Source organism: Talpa occidentalis, unplaced genomic scaffold, assembly GCF_014898055.3.
Source record: "Talpa occidentalis isolate TD23 unplaced genomic scaffold, MPIMG_talOcc4v2.1 talOcc4.14, whole genome shotgun sequence".
Taxonomy (NCBI): Eukaryota; Metazoa; Chordata; class Mammalia; order Eulipotyphla; family Talpidae; genus Talpa; species Talpa occidentalis.
Genome location: NW_023601433.1, coordinates 55,564,827 through 55,584,147, shown reverse-complemented (window position 1 = coordinate 55,584,147; position 19,321 = coordinate 55,564,827). Strand labels below are relative to the sequence as shown.

Here is a 19,321-nt window from a genome sequence, read left to right as displayed (position 1 = left end):
TGGGTAAGGAATATTTCTCTCCTCTGGAAGTGAAAAAAAGTATGTAGCCCTGATTGGCAGCCTCAAGACAAAAATATTGCACAGAGGAGGGTGATATAAAAGAGAAAGAATCCTGCACAAACAGTACACGAACTTATCTTATTACCCAGATTTTAAAAGCAAGCCTGTTTAGTCCCTTCATTTTTCAAGCTGGTTTGATCACACTTAATCACACTTCACAGTGTAGATACATGCTCTTTTTACTTGATTTCTTGCTATCTACTATGGCGATTATTCATCAAATCACTAAAGTGGCCCATCCTTGCTACTAACTATCCCACATTTGCACCATTTCCTTTGGGATGTTTAGGAATCACTCACTATAAAGTTAGCATTTACTCACAATGATTACCCATGGTTAACAAAACAGAAGTCTTTGGATTATTATATATTTCTCAGTAGAATACTTTTTACACTATGGAAGAAACTGCAGAAGCAGCAAACTTTTTCCTCCTTATAAACCTATGGATAGACACGGATCACTTTTAAAGCTGTAGCCTACCAGGACCTCCCTGGTGGCCCAAGGGATTTGTCTCAGAACTATCAAGTTAATTGCCAGCCAGTGCAGCATGCGTTCAATCTCTGGCCAGGATGCTAACCCAGATGGTGCGGCAGACCTCTCCTGTCTCACCCGCTGCTCCTCTTAGTGTATTTCAGTAGATCTGCTTGTTCTGTTCCTGATTCTGTCTCTGGCGAATCCTGTCACCCCCTGCACTTCTAGCTTATACCCCAGTTCTTGTATGTATAAATAAATAAAAATAAATCTTTAAAATATAATAAAAAAATAAAGCTGTAGCTTACAAATGGTCCTATGATTAAGGAAATACAAGGAATCTATGTAAATCTGTCATAAAACAAAACAACAAAGGACTGGAGAAAATGGTCCTCCTATTATTACAATGGGAAGTATAAATTTACTCATTTATGAACTGTCATGTTTTACTAGAAACAAAAGCAAATGAAAAGGATAAAAATGTTAGTCAATAAATATATCAATAATATGCCAATAAATATTAAATGATGAAAGTCCTTTAAGAAAGCTAAAATAATTCCCGTCTAGGCACAGTCACTAAATAATAAGATATCAATTTCTGTATGGAAAAAAATTGTACTTTAAATTGATGGCTCTTACCAATTGTTTATTTTTAATGTATTTTGTTAGTTGATCTATCTTTTCCCCTTGTTTGTTTGATAGTTCCACCTTATACGTATTGAAGCACATATCCTGGTTAAAGACTAGAGAAAATCAGAAAAAACATGTCTTATTTTAAATGCTATTATGCTTTTATATAACCAACTTACTCATTTTGTATGTTGCAAAGATGAAAAAAGAACTAGGAAAACTATTAAAAAACATTTATTAAAAATGTTTATTAAAAACTATTAAATAAATAATAAAAAACATTAAATTTTTAAAAATTTAATAAAAAACATTAAAAACTAGGAAAACTATTAAAAAACATTTATCATTCAATGTTCTTATAAAGCTCCTTAATAAAGTTTCTGTATAATGTATTTGAAACTGCTTTCACTTATATTGATACTACTATAAGATTAATAAAAGATACTATATAAATAAAGACACTGGTGTTCCATGAATTAATCTAAATGACCAAGAAATTCCCCCATGTTCTCTTTATTCTTCCACTAATAAATAAATAACCAAAAAACTGTTCTCCTTAAAAGGAATGGTATGAGTCCCCAACTATTTGGAAGGATATCTAATTGATTCCCCTTAGTGTTCTATTATAAAGCTAGTCTTTGCCACCTTAGATGAAATGACTTTTTATAATTTCTAGTTGGCCTTCCCTGGATGAGCAGTGCATTATTACATTTGAACAGACCTGTTTGCTCCAAGTAATTCTGTTTTTTAAAGACAGCTTCCGGTAGTCTTTCTTTCAAAGATGATACTTTCATTACATATTTAAAATCTAGTTCATGTGGTCTAAAAAATATCAAAACAACAATATTAAGCAATGTAATAAACAGTGAAACATCATTATTTTTGGTTTTCTAATAAAAATGCAAGCTAAAATATCCTAAGTACCAAGAAGTCCTTAAAATTTATAAGACTCCAGGTCAAATAATGTGCTTATTTATAATTACAGGTTTTCAAATATATAATCCATAGACCATGGTCTGCAGTTATGTTAGTATTTTCTGAATGAATGTTATTTTCATATAAGCAAAATATTCAGATGTGTAGAAGAACTGTGCATACTGGAATGAGAACTGAAATCTTTTGACAATACTGAGTTGCCTACCACTCAGTACAACATAAAGGACCACATCCAGATCTTGTATCATTTCCCATGAATACTTTTCTTGAAACTCATTTTAAACATTTGTAGACTTCCCCCTAAATACTTCCACTTAAATACTTCTGTATCCTTCCCCTTCCCCCTAAAAACTTCTGTATCCTAAAAAATGGACATATTCCTTATAGAACCACAATTAGCAAAATCAAGAAGTTAACAAAGCTATAGTACCATTTTTTAAAAAACATACAGCCCTCACTCAAATTTTGCTAATTGTTTCACTAAGGTGGTTTATAACAAAAACAAAACAAAACAAAAACAACAAACCAACCCTGGTTTATGATCCAACCTGGGATGTCACACTGCCATTTTAGCTATGTTTTTTTTAGTTTCCATCAATCAGAAATAGTTTCTTCCTTTCCCTTTATCTTTAATGAGGCTGCTTGTTTTTTTCCTAAGATTATACAGCACTTACTTTGCAAAGTCCCTCAATGATTCCTTCTTCTATTTAGACTGGCAGGAACACCACAAATGACACTGTGCCATTCTCTGTGCATCTTAGTAGGAGGCACATGATGTCTGGTCACTTCACTTGAATAAAATGGCTTCTTCCAGTTATTCCTACTGTATAGTCTCTACTTTCCCCCTTTTGTTATTAATAAGTATGGGGAAACACTGTGAGATATACAAGTATCACCCAACTTTCCCCTACTATTTTTAGTAATCATTTATTATCATCATTTCGCCAAAAGGTTATTTTCTAATTCCATCATTTTTTTCTACGCTGAGGAAGAACCTTCCCTTATCTTCTATTTAATCACAGCACTTTATCTTATAACAACCCACTTCTTTAAAAAGGCCAGTATCAACAAAATGAATCTGCTTGCACACCAATTAGGCCTCCTGTGTCATGGCTCCATGACATTTCCTCAAAAGTACCCTAACATGAAACCAAGTACAAGGGCCTCCCTGGTGGCGCAAGGGGTTAAGCACAGCACTATGAAGCTATTTGCAGCCTCTGCAGCACGAGTTTGATCCCCAGCTAGGGAGCTACCCACATGGCGTAGCAGACCTCTCCTGTCTCGCCCGCTGCTCCCCTCAGCAGTGTGTTTCACTCAGTCTGCCTGTTCTGCTCCCCACTTTACCTCTGGTGAATCCTCTCAACCCACCCCCCCCACACACACACATACACCTCTAGCCTGCATCCCATCTCTTGTATGCATAAATAAATCTTTTTAAAAAAACAAACAAACAAAAAATAACCAAGTACAATTGCTATATTTCACACTACTGCCAACCAGAAAGATGTCAAAACGAAGATTTAAAAATATTATGTAAGCTTTAGTAAGGACACAAACTCAATACTTACAGCTGAGCTGGAATCACTGTACCACAAGAAGCCCACAGTGTTATATCACATAGCAAGCAGCCTTGAATAATTAGTTTCCCTTTCCATGGAGAGAGAACTTTAAGAAATGAGGATAAGAAACAGATTTTATTTGTGAACAAAACATTTACTTAAAAAAAAAAAGCTGAAAAAAATAATTAAAATAACTTCTTACCATTTTCACTGATTTCAAGTCTAGGGGCGGAAAAAAAGAAAAACCGTTTTATAAGAGCAAAGAAAACAAATCCAGTAAAACAAAATACAGACACAATTACTTACATGCTTTTATGAGTTGGTGTGGCCATCTTTTTAGGTTCCCTGTACTGAAAAGTTACAATTACATAAGGACAGAGCTGTCTGGGTCGCTCTGTAACAGTGTTGCCTGAAAGCTCATAGAGGTAATACTGAAAGAAGAAAAATTAAGTATTATCAAAATAGCATTAGGGAACTCCATATCACCAGGTTCATTTCAGTCCCACCCCTTCCTGAAATTTAACACATTAGATTCAGAAATGTATCTTGGGGATTATTTATTCCCAGGTAACTATACCTGACTCAATTCATAGGTACGAAAATGACTCGTCTTGTGAGAAACCTTGTTAGTATTTGCAGCAACGTGACAATCATAGCCAGAAGATGGACTAGTATAGTTAGTTGTATAATTTTCAGGCACAAATTTGACTTTCCCCTAGAATGAAAACATAAAAGACTAAATCAGATGTCTTCAGGCAACAATAATCTTACCCTAGGATTCATTTAATTGTAGCCTGATAAGATCACGTATGTTTTTTTAAACAGTTCATTGTATTATAAACTATGGCTTTTAGAAAATTACTTTAAGGTCAATAATAGGTTTAATTATCCATGAACTGCTTATTAAAAAATCTAGTATGTTTGAGCATCTCTTTAAGGCATGTCTAGAGCCTTTATCACAGTATTAAAGGCGTAAATGAAATAACCCCAAATTTAAAGAGAACTACTTCTTTTTTTCCAAAGATTTATTTATTTATGCATACAAGAACTGGGGTGTAAGCCAGAGGTGCAGGGGGTGAGAGGATTCAATAGAGAGAGTGGGGAGCAGAACAGGCAGATCTACTGAAATACACTGCTGAAGGAAGCAGCAGGCTAGGCAGGAGAGGTCTGCTGTGCCATGTGGGAAGCTCCCTGGCCGGCTGGGAATCGAACTCTTGCTGCAGTGATTGAAAGAGCTGTCTTTAATCCCTGTGCCACCAGGGAGGCCCAAGAACCACTTCTTTAAAAGAAAAACCATACAGTGCACCAAACAAACTGGCACGTCAATGATTTAAGATTGTAACTTAAAAGATCACGAGGGAAATCTAAAATTTCAAAAGATAAGTTTCCAAACTGAAATTTAACTTGCTAATTATAAATTACAGACGTAGATATTTCCATTAGGCAAGAAGCAAGTAAATTAGCAAGGTACAAATTTGCAGTAAAGGAGCAAATATGCAATAAGTGCTTAGCAGGCCACTGCTCTGACTACTGAACAGCTTGACAGTATTTCCCATATTTCCCATTATAAATTTCTCTTCATCAAGGGTTATGTCTCCCCCAAAAAAGAAAACAGCGGCCAAGTTTACAGGAAATATCAAAGGCAAATGCTGTGTTGAATAATATGACATAAAAACTGCTTACAACATATTGTTAAGTCAAAAAAGAGCACATACATTTATATAAACTCTCCTCCCCTCAGCAGTGTGTTTCAGTGGATGTACCTGTTCTGCTCCCCACTCTGTCTCTGGTGAATCCTTCACCCCCTCAACCCCCTGTATCTCTGGCCTGTACCCCAGCTCTTATATGCATAAATAAATAAATCTTTAAAAAAAAAGTTTGCTTTTGTTTTTGTTTTGCTGTTTAGGTGCTCCCTCTTCATTTAAATGACCACCAAAGGTAATATTAATAAGTGAAAGATTATAAATAGTACTTCTAAGCAAGCAATTACACTGTTTCTTCGCCCCATCATACATATTATAATGTTGGACATGGCTGGCTATTGGACAGTAATGTAAGGAAGACCAAGAACATTTAGGCAAACACTAAGCAGTAATATCCAGGCAGACAGGAACAAGAAGCCTAAGGTGAGATGCAATCTGACATCAATGGAAAAAAAAAAACAAAAAACAAAAACACTAAACGTTGATTATCTTAGCTGGCTTAAAGACATACTCTCTGCAGCAGAACTTTTCACCAGACTTTTCAGACATAATACTTTTCACCAGACAGGAGAGGGAAAACCATGACAGGAAAAGCAGTGATGTACTACAGTACACATGCTGCTTTCCCTCCAGTTCTTCAGACAAATTTTGGAGTAAAAGAGTTCAGGGGCCTCCCTGGTGGCACAGGAGTTAGAGACAGCGCTATCAAGCTACTGCCAGCCACTGCAGCAAGAGTTCAATCCCCAGCCAGGGAGCTACCCACATGGTGCAGCAGACCTCTCCTGTCTCACCCACTGCTCCCCTTACCAGTATATTTCAGTAGATCTGCCTGTTCTACTCCCCACTCTCTCCGGTGAATCTTCTCACCCCCCGCACCTCAGGCCTGTACCCTACTTCTTATATGCATAAATAAATAACAAATCTTTATTAAAAAAAAAGAGTTCACACTCTTTTAAAAAAGTTAGTAGCGTTGGGTTTATAATCCAAGAAAGTTAAATATAGATAGTAAGATAGTAAAAATGTTAAACCAAAGTGAAGCAAAACAATGAAACAAGACCAGAGAATGTGTCTTCAAAAAACCCACCAACATCTAAAATCAAGATTTTCTTACTGTTTGGGTGAAAATCTAATTGTGTGATTCACTTACACTACGCAATTTAAGGATATTTAAGAACTTGGAGGTTCATCACTACAGGTGTCACAAGAAGTTGTGAACCAAGTCTAGCTATTTGATGGATAAAAAAATAATTTTGTTTATTTTGACTTAAACCAGACATTGGAGGTTGCTTTCAAACTTCATCTTCTGTGTGTTCACATTGTTTTACAAGGAACTACAAGCTTTGCGTTATGTAATGTTTAAAAAGTGGCACTGTAGGACAGTGGTGAGAAAAAGGCATTTTACTTTGTCCTTTTATAAAGAAAAGCAAAAATAACAATTATTTTTTCTATTTTTTCCTAAATTTGTACAGCTATCTTTAGCAAGGACTATGTTTAGCTAATGGTCTGTAAAGAACATTATCACAGACTGATAACTTTGATTTTCTAAAAGGAAATTACATAGACATACATTAGGCTTTACCTTAATTAGATTAAAAATAACCACATAGCCAGACTTCCCATGATACCATGGTCTTGCATGAAGATAATCTGAGTATTTAGAAATGTAGACACCTATAAAAGAATGAAATATAGGATAATTTAGACTTCAAAAAAATTGTTTACATATATACAATTCATACATAGGGCTACCTATTGACTCAACAAGATTATAAAAGACAAAGTAAACATTTGTAAAAAATTGAATTGTACATTTTTTCATTTTTTTCTTAATATTTTAAAAGTAATTAATTTTTTTTAGATTTATTTGTTTGTTTATTTATGCATACAAGCACTGGGTACAGTCAGAAGCGGGAGAGGGTGAGAGAATTCACCAGAGCCAGAGCGGGGAGCAGAGCAGGCAGAAGGACCGAAGTACACTGCTGAGGGGAGCAGCGGGCGGCAGGAGAGGTCTGCGCGCTATGTGGGATCCTCCTCCGGAGGCCGGGGAGCAGCCGGGGATCAAACCGGCGCCGCAGAGGCTGCGGGCAGCTTCGCAACCCAGCTCAACCGCTGCGCCACCGGGGAGGCCCAAAAGTAATTAATTTTTAGCTGTGTTAACATCAGGGTAACCCCATCAGTTATTACCACCATAGTGTATCCACCACCAGCTCGCCCACACTCCACCACAGACCATTATATACCTCCCTTCTTCTCTGTTCTTTCTCCTTCCTCACTCCCTCCCCGCTTGGTACCTAAATTCTGTAGTATCTATCAAGAGCTTGTTTTTCCGCTTGTCTTTATCTATTAATTTAGCTACTTTATATTCCACATATTAGTGACACTATCCGGTATTTATCTTTCTCCTTCTGACTGAACTGTACATTTTTAAAAAATCACTATTTGTGATATTCTAGAGATATGGAAACATCACAGCTAAGACAAAACAGAATCCATCTGTTTGACCATCAGTTTTTTAATTGAGTTCAATAACTGAAAAGGGATAAAAATAAATTCTTGGAAAATTCTAAGTTTGTCTATTTTTTCTCTATGCAATCATTCAGTGAAAAGGCCCATGGTAATCAAGTCTAAAGTAATTATGTAGAAAAATATTATGTTTTGAGATGTAAGCAGAGGTGTTTACTTGTAGTTTACTTTCAAATTCTCTAAAAAAATCTTTTTTAGGGCCTCCCTGGTGGCGCAGCAGTTGAGTGCTGGGCTGTGAAGCTGCCTGCAGCCTCTGCAGCGCCAGTTTGATCCCTGGCTGGCGAGGGTCCCACATGGCGCGCAGACCTCTCCTGCACCGCCTGCTGCTCCCCCAGCAGTATGTTTCGTCAGTCTGCCTGCTCTGCTCCCCACTCTGGCTCTGGTGAATTCTCTTCCCCTCCCGCACTTCTGACTGTACCCAGTACTTGTATAAATAAATAAATAAATCTTAAAAAAAAAACACAAAACTTTTTTAATCAAATGAAGGGAATAATGCAAAACATTATCTATAAACTGAGGTTATGGGTACATTATGCTATACTATTTTTTCTACAAGTTAGCATTTGTCATAATGAAAAGAAGTGAGGTGAGGGAGAATAAAATGGGGGGTGAAAAAAGGTTTTATGTAAAGTACTCTTGGGGTTATGAATTTATTCCCATTCATGTCCTTAAGCTGAGACAAACAGGGCTTCCCTGGTGGCCTAAGGGTTAAATCTCAGTGTTAGCACCATGACCGTCTGAGTTCGATCCCCGGCCAGGTTACTAAAACGTATATGGCATAGCAGACCTTTCCGTCTTGCCCACTGCTCCCCTTAGCAGTGTATTTCAGTAAATCCACCTGGTCTGCTCACCACTCTATCTTTGGTGAATCTTCTCAAATCTTACTCTCAGGCCTACACTTCAGTTCTACACAAAAACAAAATCTTAAAAAAAGTGTTGAATATATTTTTACTAGTTTGTTTTACATAGAATTACCATATGACCCAGCAATTTCACCTCTAGGTATATATCCTACACAAAAACTTGTATATGACTATCCACAGCAGCATTATACATAATATTCAGAAAGTGGAAACAACCAAATGTTCACCAACTGCAGAGTGGATAAATAATACGTGGCATAAGCGTACAATGAAGTATTATTCAATCAAAAAGAGAATGAAGTACTGGTATCTGATATAACAGATGAATTTCAAAAAGATTAAGTAAAAGAAGTTAGTCAAAAAAGATCATATGATTCCATCTATATGGAATGTCTGGAATAGGCAAATTCATAGAGGAAAAACATAGAATGCGTGAGGTTTGTGGAGGTGGGGAATGATTACCTTTTTCTCTTAAATCATCAACTTCTCTACCAATCCCCTTTTCTTCTGTCTCTTTTCTGTTAATATATCACAGTAATCTAAGTTTAATACCTTATATTTGATGATTTCCTTTCTCTCACCCCTCACATTCCATAGTTGCCACGTTTGGTAAGTTCTATCTATTCTCTATTCCTACTGCCATTATGATAGTTTAGAAGAGACACTCATTAGCCCTAAATGACTAATCTTGTGACAACGAAAGATACCTCCAGTATCTTTTCTAGCCCAACCAATGTTCAAAAACATTTTGCGATCACATAAATCCTATTGGAAAACCTTAACTCAGATTCAGAGCTAACTTTTATGTTTAAAGTACTGATTCTAAAGATTATTTATCACTAAAGAGATTTTTTTTTTAAACAAGAACAGCTTTTTTTTTTTTTTTAAGATTTATTTATTTATTTATACAAACACTGGGTACAGTCAGAAGCGCGGGAGGCTGAGAGAATTCACCAGAGCCATAGCGGGGAGCAGAGCAGGCAGAAGGACCAAAGTACACTGCTGAGGGGAGCAGCGGGCAGCAAGGAGAGGTCTGCGCACCATGTGGGACCCTCACCCAGTGGCCGGGGATCAAACCGGCGCTGCAGCGCTCAACCACTGCGCCACCAGGGGAGGCCCCACTAAAGAGATTTTTAAGATAGGTATTTTACAATTAACTAACCACATTTCTTCTTGTAAACAAGAGATTCTTTTTCTTACAGTCTTACCTTTCGCTGGATCACCCAAAGTGGTAATCGCACTACTGCCAACACAGAGTCCACGCTGACATACCCACTTTGCCTTAAAAGAAAGACATTACTTTGCTTATCATATCACTCTTGGGGGAGACATAACATTATAAGCTATAATCTTCAAAATAAATATAGAATCTCTACACTGTATGCATTCATGGCACAAGAGAAGCTTATATGCAAGGTATTATGCTTTAGTCAATGGTTCAAAGCTTTTCATGAAATTTTACCATTTCACTTAATAAAAATGTCCTCAGTAAAACCAAATTAAACAATCTCAAGGTAAGTCCTCTCTTGAAGATTTCTTTCTCAATTATTCCACTGGAATCACAAAATTTGAAAATGTCTCACTCCCAAATATCTTTTCATTTTGTATGAATGCAGGGCCTATCTTATTTGGAAGATGATTAAGTAAATAAACTGTTCTGGTACTATATAATACTTAGGCTGTATGATAATGTTATTCTGTAGCAAATCTACCCTGATTCTTAAAAATACATGAACCCAAACAAAATATTACCTCTGAATTATTTTAAGTTTAATAACAGATTTTTGCTATTGTAAAACCTATAGCTAAAAAGTCACACACATCTTTGAAAACATGTATACACACAGGAGTTTCCTTCTCCCACAATTTAGTAACAAGCAACAATAAGAATATTAAAATTTCTAAGATAGGCACGAATCAATTCCATGTAATCAGAATGCTAAAAGTCTTCATGTTATTCCCAAAACTTTGTGTGATAAACCTCCATAAGAAATAAAGCATATCTGTAAACAGGGGCCTCCCTGGTTGCACAAGGGGTTAAGTCTCAGCACTATCCAGCTATCACCAGCCTCTGCAGCATGAGTTCAATCTCTGGCCAGGGAGCTAACCCACATGGCACGGCAGACCTCTGTCTTGCCCGCTGCTATCCTCAGCACTGTATTTCAGTAGATCTGCTTGTTCTGCTCCCCATTCTGTCTCTGGTGAATCCTCTCATCCCCCCTGCAGCTCTGGCCTACACTCCAGTTCTTGTATGCATAAATAAGTAAAAATAAATCTTAAAAAAAAACAAAACAAAACACAGCATATATGTAAGCAATGGTCCAAAATGGAGAAATATGCACGCACTCCATTAAAAGGCATTACCGATATTTTATTTTTTTAAAAAAAGATTTATTTATTTATGCATAGAAGAGCTGGGGCACAGGCCAGAGATATGGGGGTTGAGAGGATTCACCAGAGACAGAGTGGGGAACAGAACAGGCAGATTGACGGAAGTACACTGCTGAGGGGAGCAGCGGGTGAGACAAGAAAGGTCTGCTGTGCCATGTGGGTTGCTCCCTGGCTGGGCAGGGATCGAACTTGTGCTGCAGAGGCTGTGGATTGCTTCATAGTACAGTGCTTAACCCCTTGTGCCACCAGGGAGGCCCATTTACTGATATTTTAAAATCCTGCACTAATACAATTCTCAGCATGACTGAAGACAACCAAATGAAAATTTGTAGAGATCAAATCTCTCCCCTTATTAGGTTGACTGTCACTGCCACTGCCACTGCCAACGAGCTACACAACAAAAGAGACTGGTGAAATGGCAGTCTTATAAATCCCTCAGAAATGAAATATTAATATTTAAGATTAAAGTTATCATTAATTTTGTACATTGAAACCACAAAATTAATTTTCTACAATGAAATTCCCTTACCTGATTTTCAGTTTCAAACAGAAGAAACCCGTAAGTTTCTTGAAGTTCTTCCTGAGTATAGTTACTTGCCTTTTTTTCTTGGTAAAAAGTTTTGTACTGTATAGAGACAATAACCAAATGTGATCAACATGTTAGTTTGCCTTGCAGTATTATTTTCAAAAATGCATTCTGAATTCTTCCTACTAAGACTTATAAAATTATTTTTTGATTCCCTATAATACATAATTACTGCCTGCCTTCCAAGTGACACTTTCCAAAACTTTTTTATTCCCTCTGAAAAGTGACAACTAAAGAGAACCAGGCTTATACACCAAATACAATGGGTCTATTTGTTTTAAAACTAAAATAAAATTAGCACACACCGTGTGTACCAAATACCTCACCTCATTTAAGAAAATGTCATTTTTCACCAAAGTCACTTGACTGTACTGAAAGCCATGCTCAGATGCAGAGTCCAAGTAAGCAGTATGGAGAATTGAAACTGCCCTCTGGAAGAGAGAGTCTGAACTCAAGGACACTGTCTCAAAAACTGTAAAACACAAACAAAAACAATGCAACTGTTTAAGATAATGGAAAGAGGGAGTCAAAAGTTTCATCCAGTTCTTCCCTTTGTAACGAAGACACTTACAATGTGTTTTGGCTATCATATCTGCACTATTTTAACTTAAAAGACCTTTCATGTGAAGAAAATAATAACAACCAAGAGTGAATTACATTAAACCAAGATTAAAATACACCCTACCACATCCCCTATGTCTTTTGGTTTAAAGCTGTTTGTACTGACAGTCTGCAAAAGCAGAAAAACTGTAGTTTCAAATTGCTGGTCAGCAATTCCAGAGACTGTGTTTCTCATTTTGATAAACTTTTGATAAACTTACCCTTACATTTTCTCATCAAATGCTCAAGTCTGGTAGGTTTCTTTTAAGTGGGCTACAATTGCACACCCAGCAAACACATTCTATATTTGAAATATAGGGTTAGAAATGATCCTATAGTTGAGGTTTCCTCTCTGCCCAAGACAAATCTATTGAGCATGAGCTCTGATGGGCTATATTATAAAATCACCCTTTTTAAAATTTTTTTTTAACTTTTTTTTTTTTTTAAATAGAGGCATGTTATTTATTTATTTTTTTGTTTGTTTGTTCATTTTGTTTATACATGCACTGGGTACAGTCAGAAGCGCGGGAGGGTGCGAGAATTCACCAGAGCCAGAGCGGGGAGCAGAGCAGGCAGAAGGACCGAAGTACACTGCTGAGGGGAGCAGCGGGCGGCAGGAGAGGTCTATGCGCCATGTGGGACCCTCCTCCGGTGGCCGGGGAGCAGCCAGGGATCAAACCGGCGCCGCAGAGGCCGCGGGCAGCTTCGCAACCCAGCGCTCAACCGCTGCGCCACTGGGGAGGCCCCTTTTTAAAATTTTACAAGAATAAAACTATTACTTTTTTTGTAAACTGCTTTTTTCAAACCATACCCTTGTGCTATCCCAGAGATTCTGCCATTCCCATGAGAGGCATGTTTCCTAACTGAGAATTACTGACTTCATCCTATAGTTTACTTCATTGAGTTTTTGTGCCACTTAGTTTTTTTACAAATCTTCATTTTAGCAATAAGCGACCTTAATGTATTCTCACAATATGTAAACCATTTGATTTATTTAATCGCTCCTATTTGTATCCTCTCTTTGGTCTTTTGACAAAGTTTAAGAGCTACAAATGGGTTATTTATAAATAATAAAGAAACTGGAATAATTTACATAACATTAGAAATTCTTGTCATATAAAATAAACACATTAATATGGCTTCCTACTTTTATTAGGACTGTCAATTGCATTAAAATTCAAAGGTATGAGAAAAAAAGCATTTCAATTAAAATTAACTTACAAATTATATTTACAGATATATCTATATATAAAAGAAACTATGACAGAAATGAAAACTTTCTAGTACAATTTATTTGGACTAAACAATCCTAGTACTTCAGTTATCAAGATAATTTTTAAATGCTTTATAAACAAAAACTCCCCGAATTGAAACTGAAAGATAATAAAGTGCAAAGAAGGAAAGAAAAAAAGTGAAATGTTTTTGTTTTACTTTCATTTTTTGGTTTCACTTTCTCCTTCACTATCACTTCTGCCAGTACTATAAAAAATATGGATAGCCTAAGGATTCAAAACGCAAAAGAAAAGTGATATTGCAGCTTTTTTTTTTTTTTTTGCTTCAATACTAAACTCCTCCCCAAACTGGGAAATCTATGCATATGCAAATTAAGCTTACAAATAAGCTGCATTGCTATATCAACTGCAAATTAGTATTCCTTTAAAAATCATAAACTTGGGGGCCTCCCCAGTGGCAAAGCGGTTGAATGCTGGATTGCAAAGCTGCCTGCTGCCTCTGCAGCGCCGGTTCGATCCCCGCCTGCTCCCCGGCCACCGGAGGAGGGTCCCACATGGTGCGCAGACCTCTCTTGCCAACCGCTGCTCCCCCCAGCAGTGTGCTTCGGTCCTTCTCCCTGCTCTGCTCCCTGCTCTGGCTCTGGTGAATTCTCTCACCCTCCCGCGCTTCTGACTGTACCCAGTGCTTGTATAAATAAATAAAAATAAATCTTAAAAAAAAAAATCATAAACTTGGAAACCTTGTATTTAAGATTTTTTTAAAGAAAATATAAAAGTCTAAGTATATTCTGAGGCTCAAAATTTGATGAACACGTTACTTACAGGGAAAAAAATAAAAGGTGTTAGATTTTTGGTAATGAACATTCTATTGAATGTTTATCACCTTTTTAAAATTCTTAGGTGTAGTAGAGGTAAATATAGATTTTAAGTTTTAAAAGTATTATATACTATATTTTAGCCCCATTTTTGAGTTTCAATGAATAATAACCCGAAAACTGAGAAACAGTACAAAAAAAAACCCCACAAAATTTCTTTAACATAGTGTTTCCCAAATACGTATGGCTAGAGAACACTTTGTTATTGAGGTAAAGATTTAAAACAAATGAGGAGGGGGCCTCCCCAGTGGCGTAGAGGTTGAGCGCCGGGTTGCGAAGCTGCCCGCAGCCTGTGCAGCGCCTGGTCAATCGATTCCCCGGCCAACCGGTGAGGGTCCCACATGCAGTGCAGGCCTCCACTGCCGCCCGCTGCTCCCCTCAGCAGTGTATCTCGTCAGTCTGCCTGTTCTGCTCTCCCCTCTGGCTCTGGTGAATTCCCTCATCCTCCCGGGCTTCTGACTGTACCCAGTGCTTGTATAAATAAATAAATAAATCTTTAAAAAAAATTTAAAAAAAAGAGGAGGAGGAAGAAGTAGGAAATGACTATTTGGTGATATTTGTATTTCAAAACATTTATGGTTAAAAATGCTTCCCCTGGGCCTCCCCGGTGGCGCAGCGGTTGAGCGCTGGGTTGTGAAGCTGCCCGCAGCCTCTGTGGCACCGGTTCAATCCCTGGCTGCTCCCTGGCCATCGGAGGAGGGTCCCACATGGCGCGCAGACCTCTCCTGCCGCTCGCTGCTCCCCTCAGCAGTGTACTTCGGCCCTTCTGCCTGCTCTGCTCCCCGCTCTGGCTCTGGTGAATTCTCTCACCCTCCCACGCTTCTGACTGTACCCAGTGCTTGTATAAATAAATAAATAAAAATAAATCTTAAAAAAATAAAAAATAAAATAAAAAATGCTTCCCCTTTAGGTCACCATTCTCCAAATAACAATATACTTATAAGAGCAATTATTTTATAGTGAGCAGAAGGAAAAGCATGTTGAGGTTGATAGAAAACCATAGTAAATCTTTATTCTTTTGTGACTTCATAATAAATGACCTCAATTATATTCTCTAGAATGCAGAACAGTTATTAATAAGGAGATGGATGAGGATTTTATGTGGAAATTATCCGTTATTAGGTAATATACTTTTATTTAAGAGTCTAACTAGTGTACCAATTAATATGAATGTTTTGGGGTTTTCTTGGATGAGCAATGTCCATTTAGACATTCATAGTTATCAATGAACATAGGGCTACTCTACAAAGAAACCAAAAAGAATCCCTAAGAAGTAACTTAAAGAGAAAATTTAAGTTCAATTACAAAATGGCTCTAGAAATTGAATTAACATTCTTTCCTGTCACAACCAGCTCTGGGCACATTTCTCTGCTAAAATGTAGTTTTAAAAGTTAAGTAAAGGGCCTCCCTGGTGGCCCAAGGGGTTAAGAAGCAACCTATGAAGCTATTAGTAGCCACTGCAGCACAAATTCAATCCCTGGCCACGGAGCCTCCCACATGGTGCAGCAGGCCTTTCCAGACTTGCCCGCTGCTCCCCTCAGCAGTGTATTTCAGTAGATCCGCCTATTCTGTTACCCATTCTGTCTCTGATGAATCCTCTCACCTCGCCCCGCCCCCAGCCTGTAACCCAGTTCTTATATGCATAAATAAATCTTTTTTTAAAAAAAAGTTAAGTAAAGCTTGACACAAGTTGTATTCTCTGCATCAAGTTCCTGCCTTTCTCAAAAATCTGTCAGACATTCTGAGTATCTGGTTTTAGGCACTTCTTTCTCTTTTAAACTCCTTATAAAAGGGATTAGAAAATTACAAACCACTCCCAGTGCTATGCCATAGGCACCTGCTTTCCATTCTATAAATGTCTAGTCTGAAAGCAGATATGATGAACTAATGCCAACAACTTAGGTGTCACAATAATTCTAACAAAAACTAGGCACTTCCACATCATCCCAGGATTTTGATGACCACATGCATTAAGTAAAAGCACCAATCAAGGATGGAAACATTCAGAACCCAAAAGTATCTGCCATTAAAGTTCCCTATATAGAGATGGATTACAATCTACATCTGTTAATACTATTGATGATTGTATACCTTATGGAGTTTAAGTTTAAGTAGGCCATTTGACAGTTGTTGAAGGAAGAGACCATTCCTTAATCATTTAATCATAAAATATATTATTATTTTATAATAATTATACTATAATTATATTATAATTATAATATACCTCTACTTTTAAGTGATTAAAAATTGCCAGTTTCAGATAAAGAATTACAACTTCATGAGAACAAATTTAGCAGTACCTAACAAATGTAGTGTGCCTACCAAATAATTATTAATTTTTGGGAATCTACATCTCAGAAACACTAGCAAAAGTCCACAGGATGTACATAGAAAGGTGTTGCATTCACCAGTATCTATATATAACAACAAAAACACTAGAGACAACTTAAAATGCCATCAAGGGGGAAAAAAATCTGTAAACTATGAAATAAAAATGAAGTAAATTTGTATAAACTGACAAAGATATATGTTATACACTACTGAGTAAATAACATGTATAATGTCATTGTGATAAACAAAAAAAAAAAAATTAAGTGTTTGAAAGTGTACTGAAAAAGATCTAGAAAGATGGGAAGTCAAATTGTTGTGTTTCACCAACAAATGGATACTGAGATTGGGAAGCAGATAAAAGGGGAATTTATACTTTTTACCTTATACATATTACTACAATTTAGTTTTTCTTACACAAGCATGGATTACTTCTATTTAACACATTTCAATTCAAAAACAAATAAAATGACCCATAATTTCAAAGAAATGCAAATAGAGGAAAATGATAATTTCCCTTGGACATATGCCTTTTATGATGCAATCTGAAAACTTAATCACCTATCAATTTTGGACTAGTGACTATAAGAAAATTGTAGCTATTGGAAATTACATATTTTCAAAAGTGCTTACATATGTAAATTAAAATTCTAAAAAGTGCTTACATATGTTCTATCCTGGATTCATTAGTAATAACTTATAATATTTAGTTTAATACCCACTCTTTTCTGATATGAACCCTGTCTTGGTCTTCTCTAAGAGAGAATGTAGCTGGGAGGGTGGTCTTAATTCATTTTCACCAAGTATACCCCCAGAATTCTTGACATAGTCCTGTTCTCTGTTTATGTCATAAATGCTAAAATGAAAAAAGAGAAAATCATAAAATCAATAGTTAGTTCTCTTTATGGCATATCTATTATAAAAACAAAAGTTTACCCAGTATCTAATCTGCATTAGGTATAATTCTGTACTGTTTACATCTCTTGACAGGTCGTCAGGCTTAGAGGACTAACTCCAAGTTGCTCTATATGTGTTGCTCTATAAGTAGCAACACATTTAATGTGAAATCTTTTCCCTCCAATATTCCCTAAGTTCTAGAAATTTTGTTCATAGAAATGAATTATGATTATGGGAGTCACTTTTGCCTCATTGGAAAAATAATCTTCCAAAATGAAGAGTAGAGATTTTACAATCATATCCAAGTTCTGCTGGTTGGAAATAATAAAGTCAAATAGAACACAGTTAAATAAAATTTCCCTCCCACTCCCAAATTAGTAGTACATGGCTCATCCAACCATTAAACAAAACTTAATGGTGATTATTATTTATCTAAATATGGAATTTATTAAGACAAATGAGACAGGTTGTACTTTGAAAGAGATCTTAGACTAGTAAAGAAAAACCTATAAAAGGAAACCAGTACTATAAATGTGTAGGAGAATCTAGAACAGGATTTGGCTGGTGCATAATGGATAAACAACCAGTTTCACTGAGACAGTTCTACGCAAAGAAAAGCTTCATAGAAGCACTGATACTTGAAAGTCAAATAGCACCAGCTAATCAACCCCTGTTTCTAGCCTGCCAGGATGTCTATTTCCATTCCTTTTAGGTGACTACATTTTAAACTTTTAGTTTCATCTTCTGGTATAACTCCATGTTCCTAAATACTTTCACAAACCTAAAGTATTCCTTCAATAAAAAACACTTCCCTCCTTCTCCCACACATTAAAAACACACTTTCCCTTCCCATCCTCTCAGTTATATCACTGTTTCTGTTATAGTCAATACATTAAATTTTATACATCAATTATGGGAGAGCCAAACTGAGTAGTCATTTTCCTTCTTACACAATTTTTTTTTTTCCCTGAATTTAAAATTCAGATACCAGGCCTCCCTGGTGGCGCAAGGGGTTAAGTCTCAGCACTATGAAGCTGTCCACTACAATGTGAGTTGGATCACCTGCCAGGGAGCTAACTCACAGAGCATAGCAGACCTCTCCAATCTCGCCCACTGCTCCCCTCAGCAGTGTATTTCAGTAGATCCATCTGTTGTCTCTGGTCAATCTTCTCACCCCTATACCTCTGGCCTACACCCCAGCTCTTATATGCATATATAAATCTTAAAAAAAATTACAGTACTCCCCCAAGAATGAGACGGTAGTGCTCAGACCCTGACCTCAAGGAGAGTGTGGCCGCCATGTGAATCCTGTGTCTTAGGCAGAGAAGGCCTGGTGGGACCCCTTGCTGGTAGGAAATAAGGCTCCCAAGAAACCACTTCCCCAGAAGCCCTGGGGCAGGGAGGACCTGGGATGAGAGAGAAGGTCCGTAGGTGATAGAAGAAGAGGGGGTGACTAGGCAAGAGGCGGAGGCAAGGCAGAATGAAGGAAGGAAAAGGGCAAGGAATTGCCAGGAGCAAACCAAAGTAAAGGAAGAGTGATGAGAAGCTGCCTCGGGGCCACCCCTTGCAGAGGGGGAGGTCCCACAAAAGCTGCTATGGGTGGGGTGAAGGGCTCAGGTGCTACATAGCCAGTGTTTGCCTTTCTTTTAAAGTGGGGGCAGGGCCT

The 19,321-nt window shown here is 37.1% G+C and overlaps 1 protein-coding gene across 9 annotated transcripts in view; it reads right to left on the bottom strand.

Annotated features, from left to right (window-relative positions):
* TASOR2 (transcription activation suppressor family member 2) overlaps window positions 1-19,321 on the bottom strand; it is a 70,591-nt gene that overhangs the window by 35,272 nt on the left and 15,998 nt on the right. For 5 of the 9 annotated variants that reach the window (XM_054695063.1, XM_054695059.1, XM_054695060.1 and 2 more), the window contains exons 2-12: window positions 17,481-17,614; window positions 12,050-12,195; window positions 11,667-11,762; window positions 9,955-10,027; window positions 6,940-7,031; window positions 4,235-4,372; window positions 3,964-4,088; window positions 3,860-3,879; window positions 3,667-3,763; window positions 1,884-1,984; window positions 1,172-1,275 (exon numbers count right to left, since the gene is read on the bottom strand). In XM_054695063.1, the coding sequence (XP_054551038.1) occupies window positions 1,172-1,275; window positions 1,884-1,984; window positions 3,667-3,763; window positions 3,860-3,879; window positions 3,964-4,088; window positions 4,235-4,372; window positions 6,940-7,031; window positions 9,955-10,027; window positions 11,667-11,762; window positions 12,050-12,195; window positions 17,481-17,614 (1,126 nt within the window). Of the gene's footprint in view, window positions 1-1,171; window positions 1,276-1,883; window positions 1,985-3,666; window positions 3,764-3,859; window positions 3,880-3,963; window positions 4,089-4,234; window positions 4,373-6,939; window positions 7,032-9,208; window positions 9,275-9,954; window positions 10,028-11,666; window positions 11,763-12,049; window positions 12,196-17,480; window positions 17,615-19,321 lie in introns of those variants that run through there. The other 4 variants (XM_054695062.1, XM_037510552.2, XM_037510555.2 and 1 more) reach the window with 4 other exon arrangements.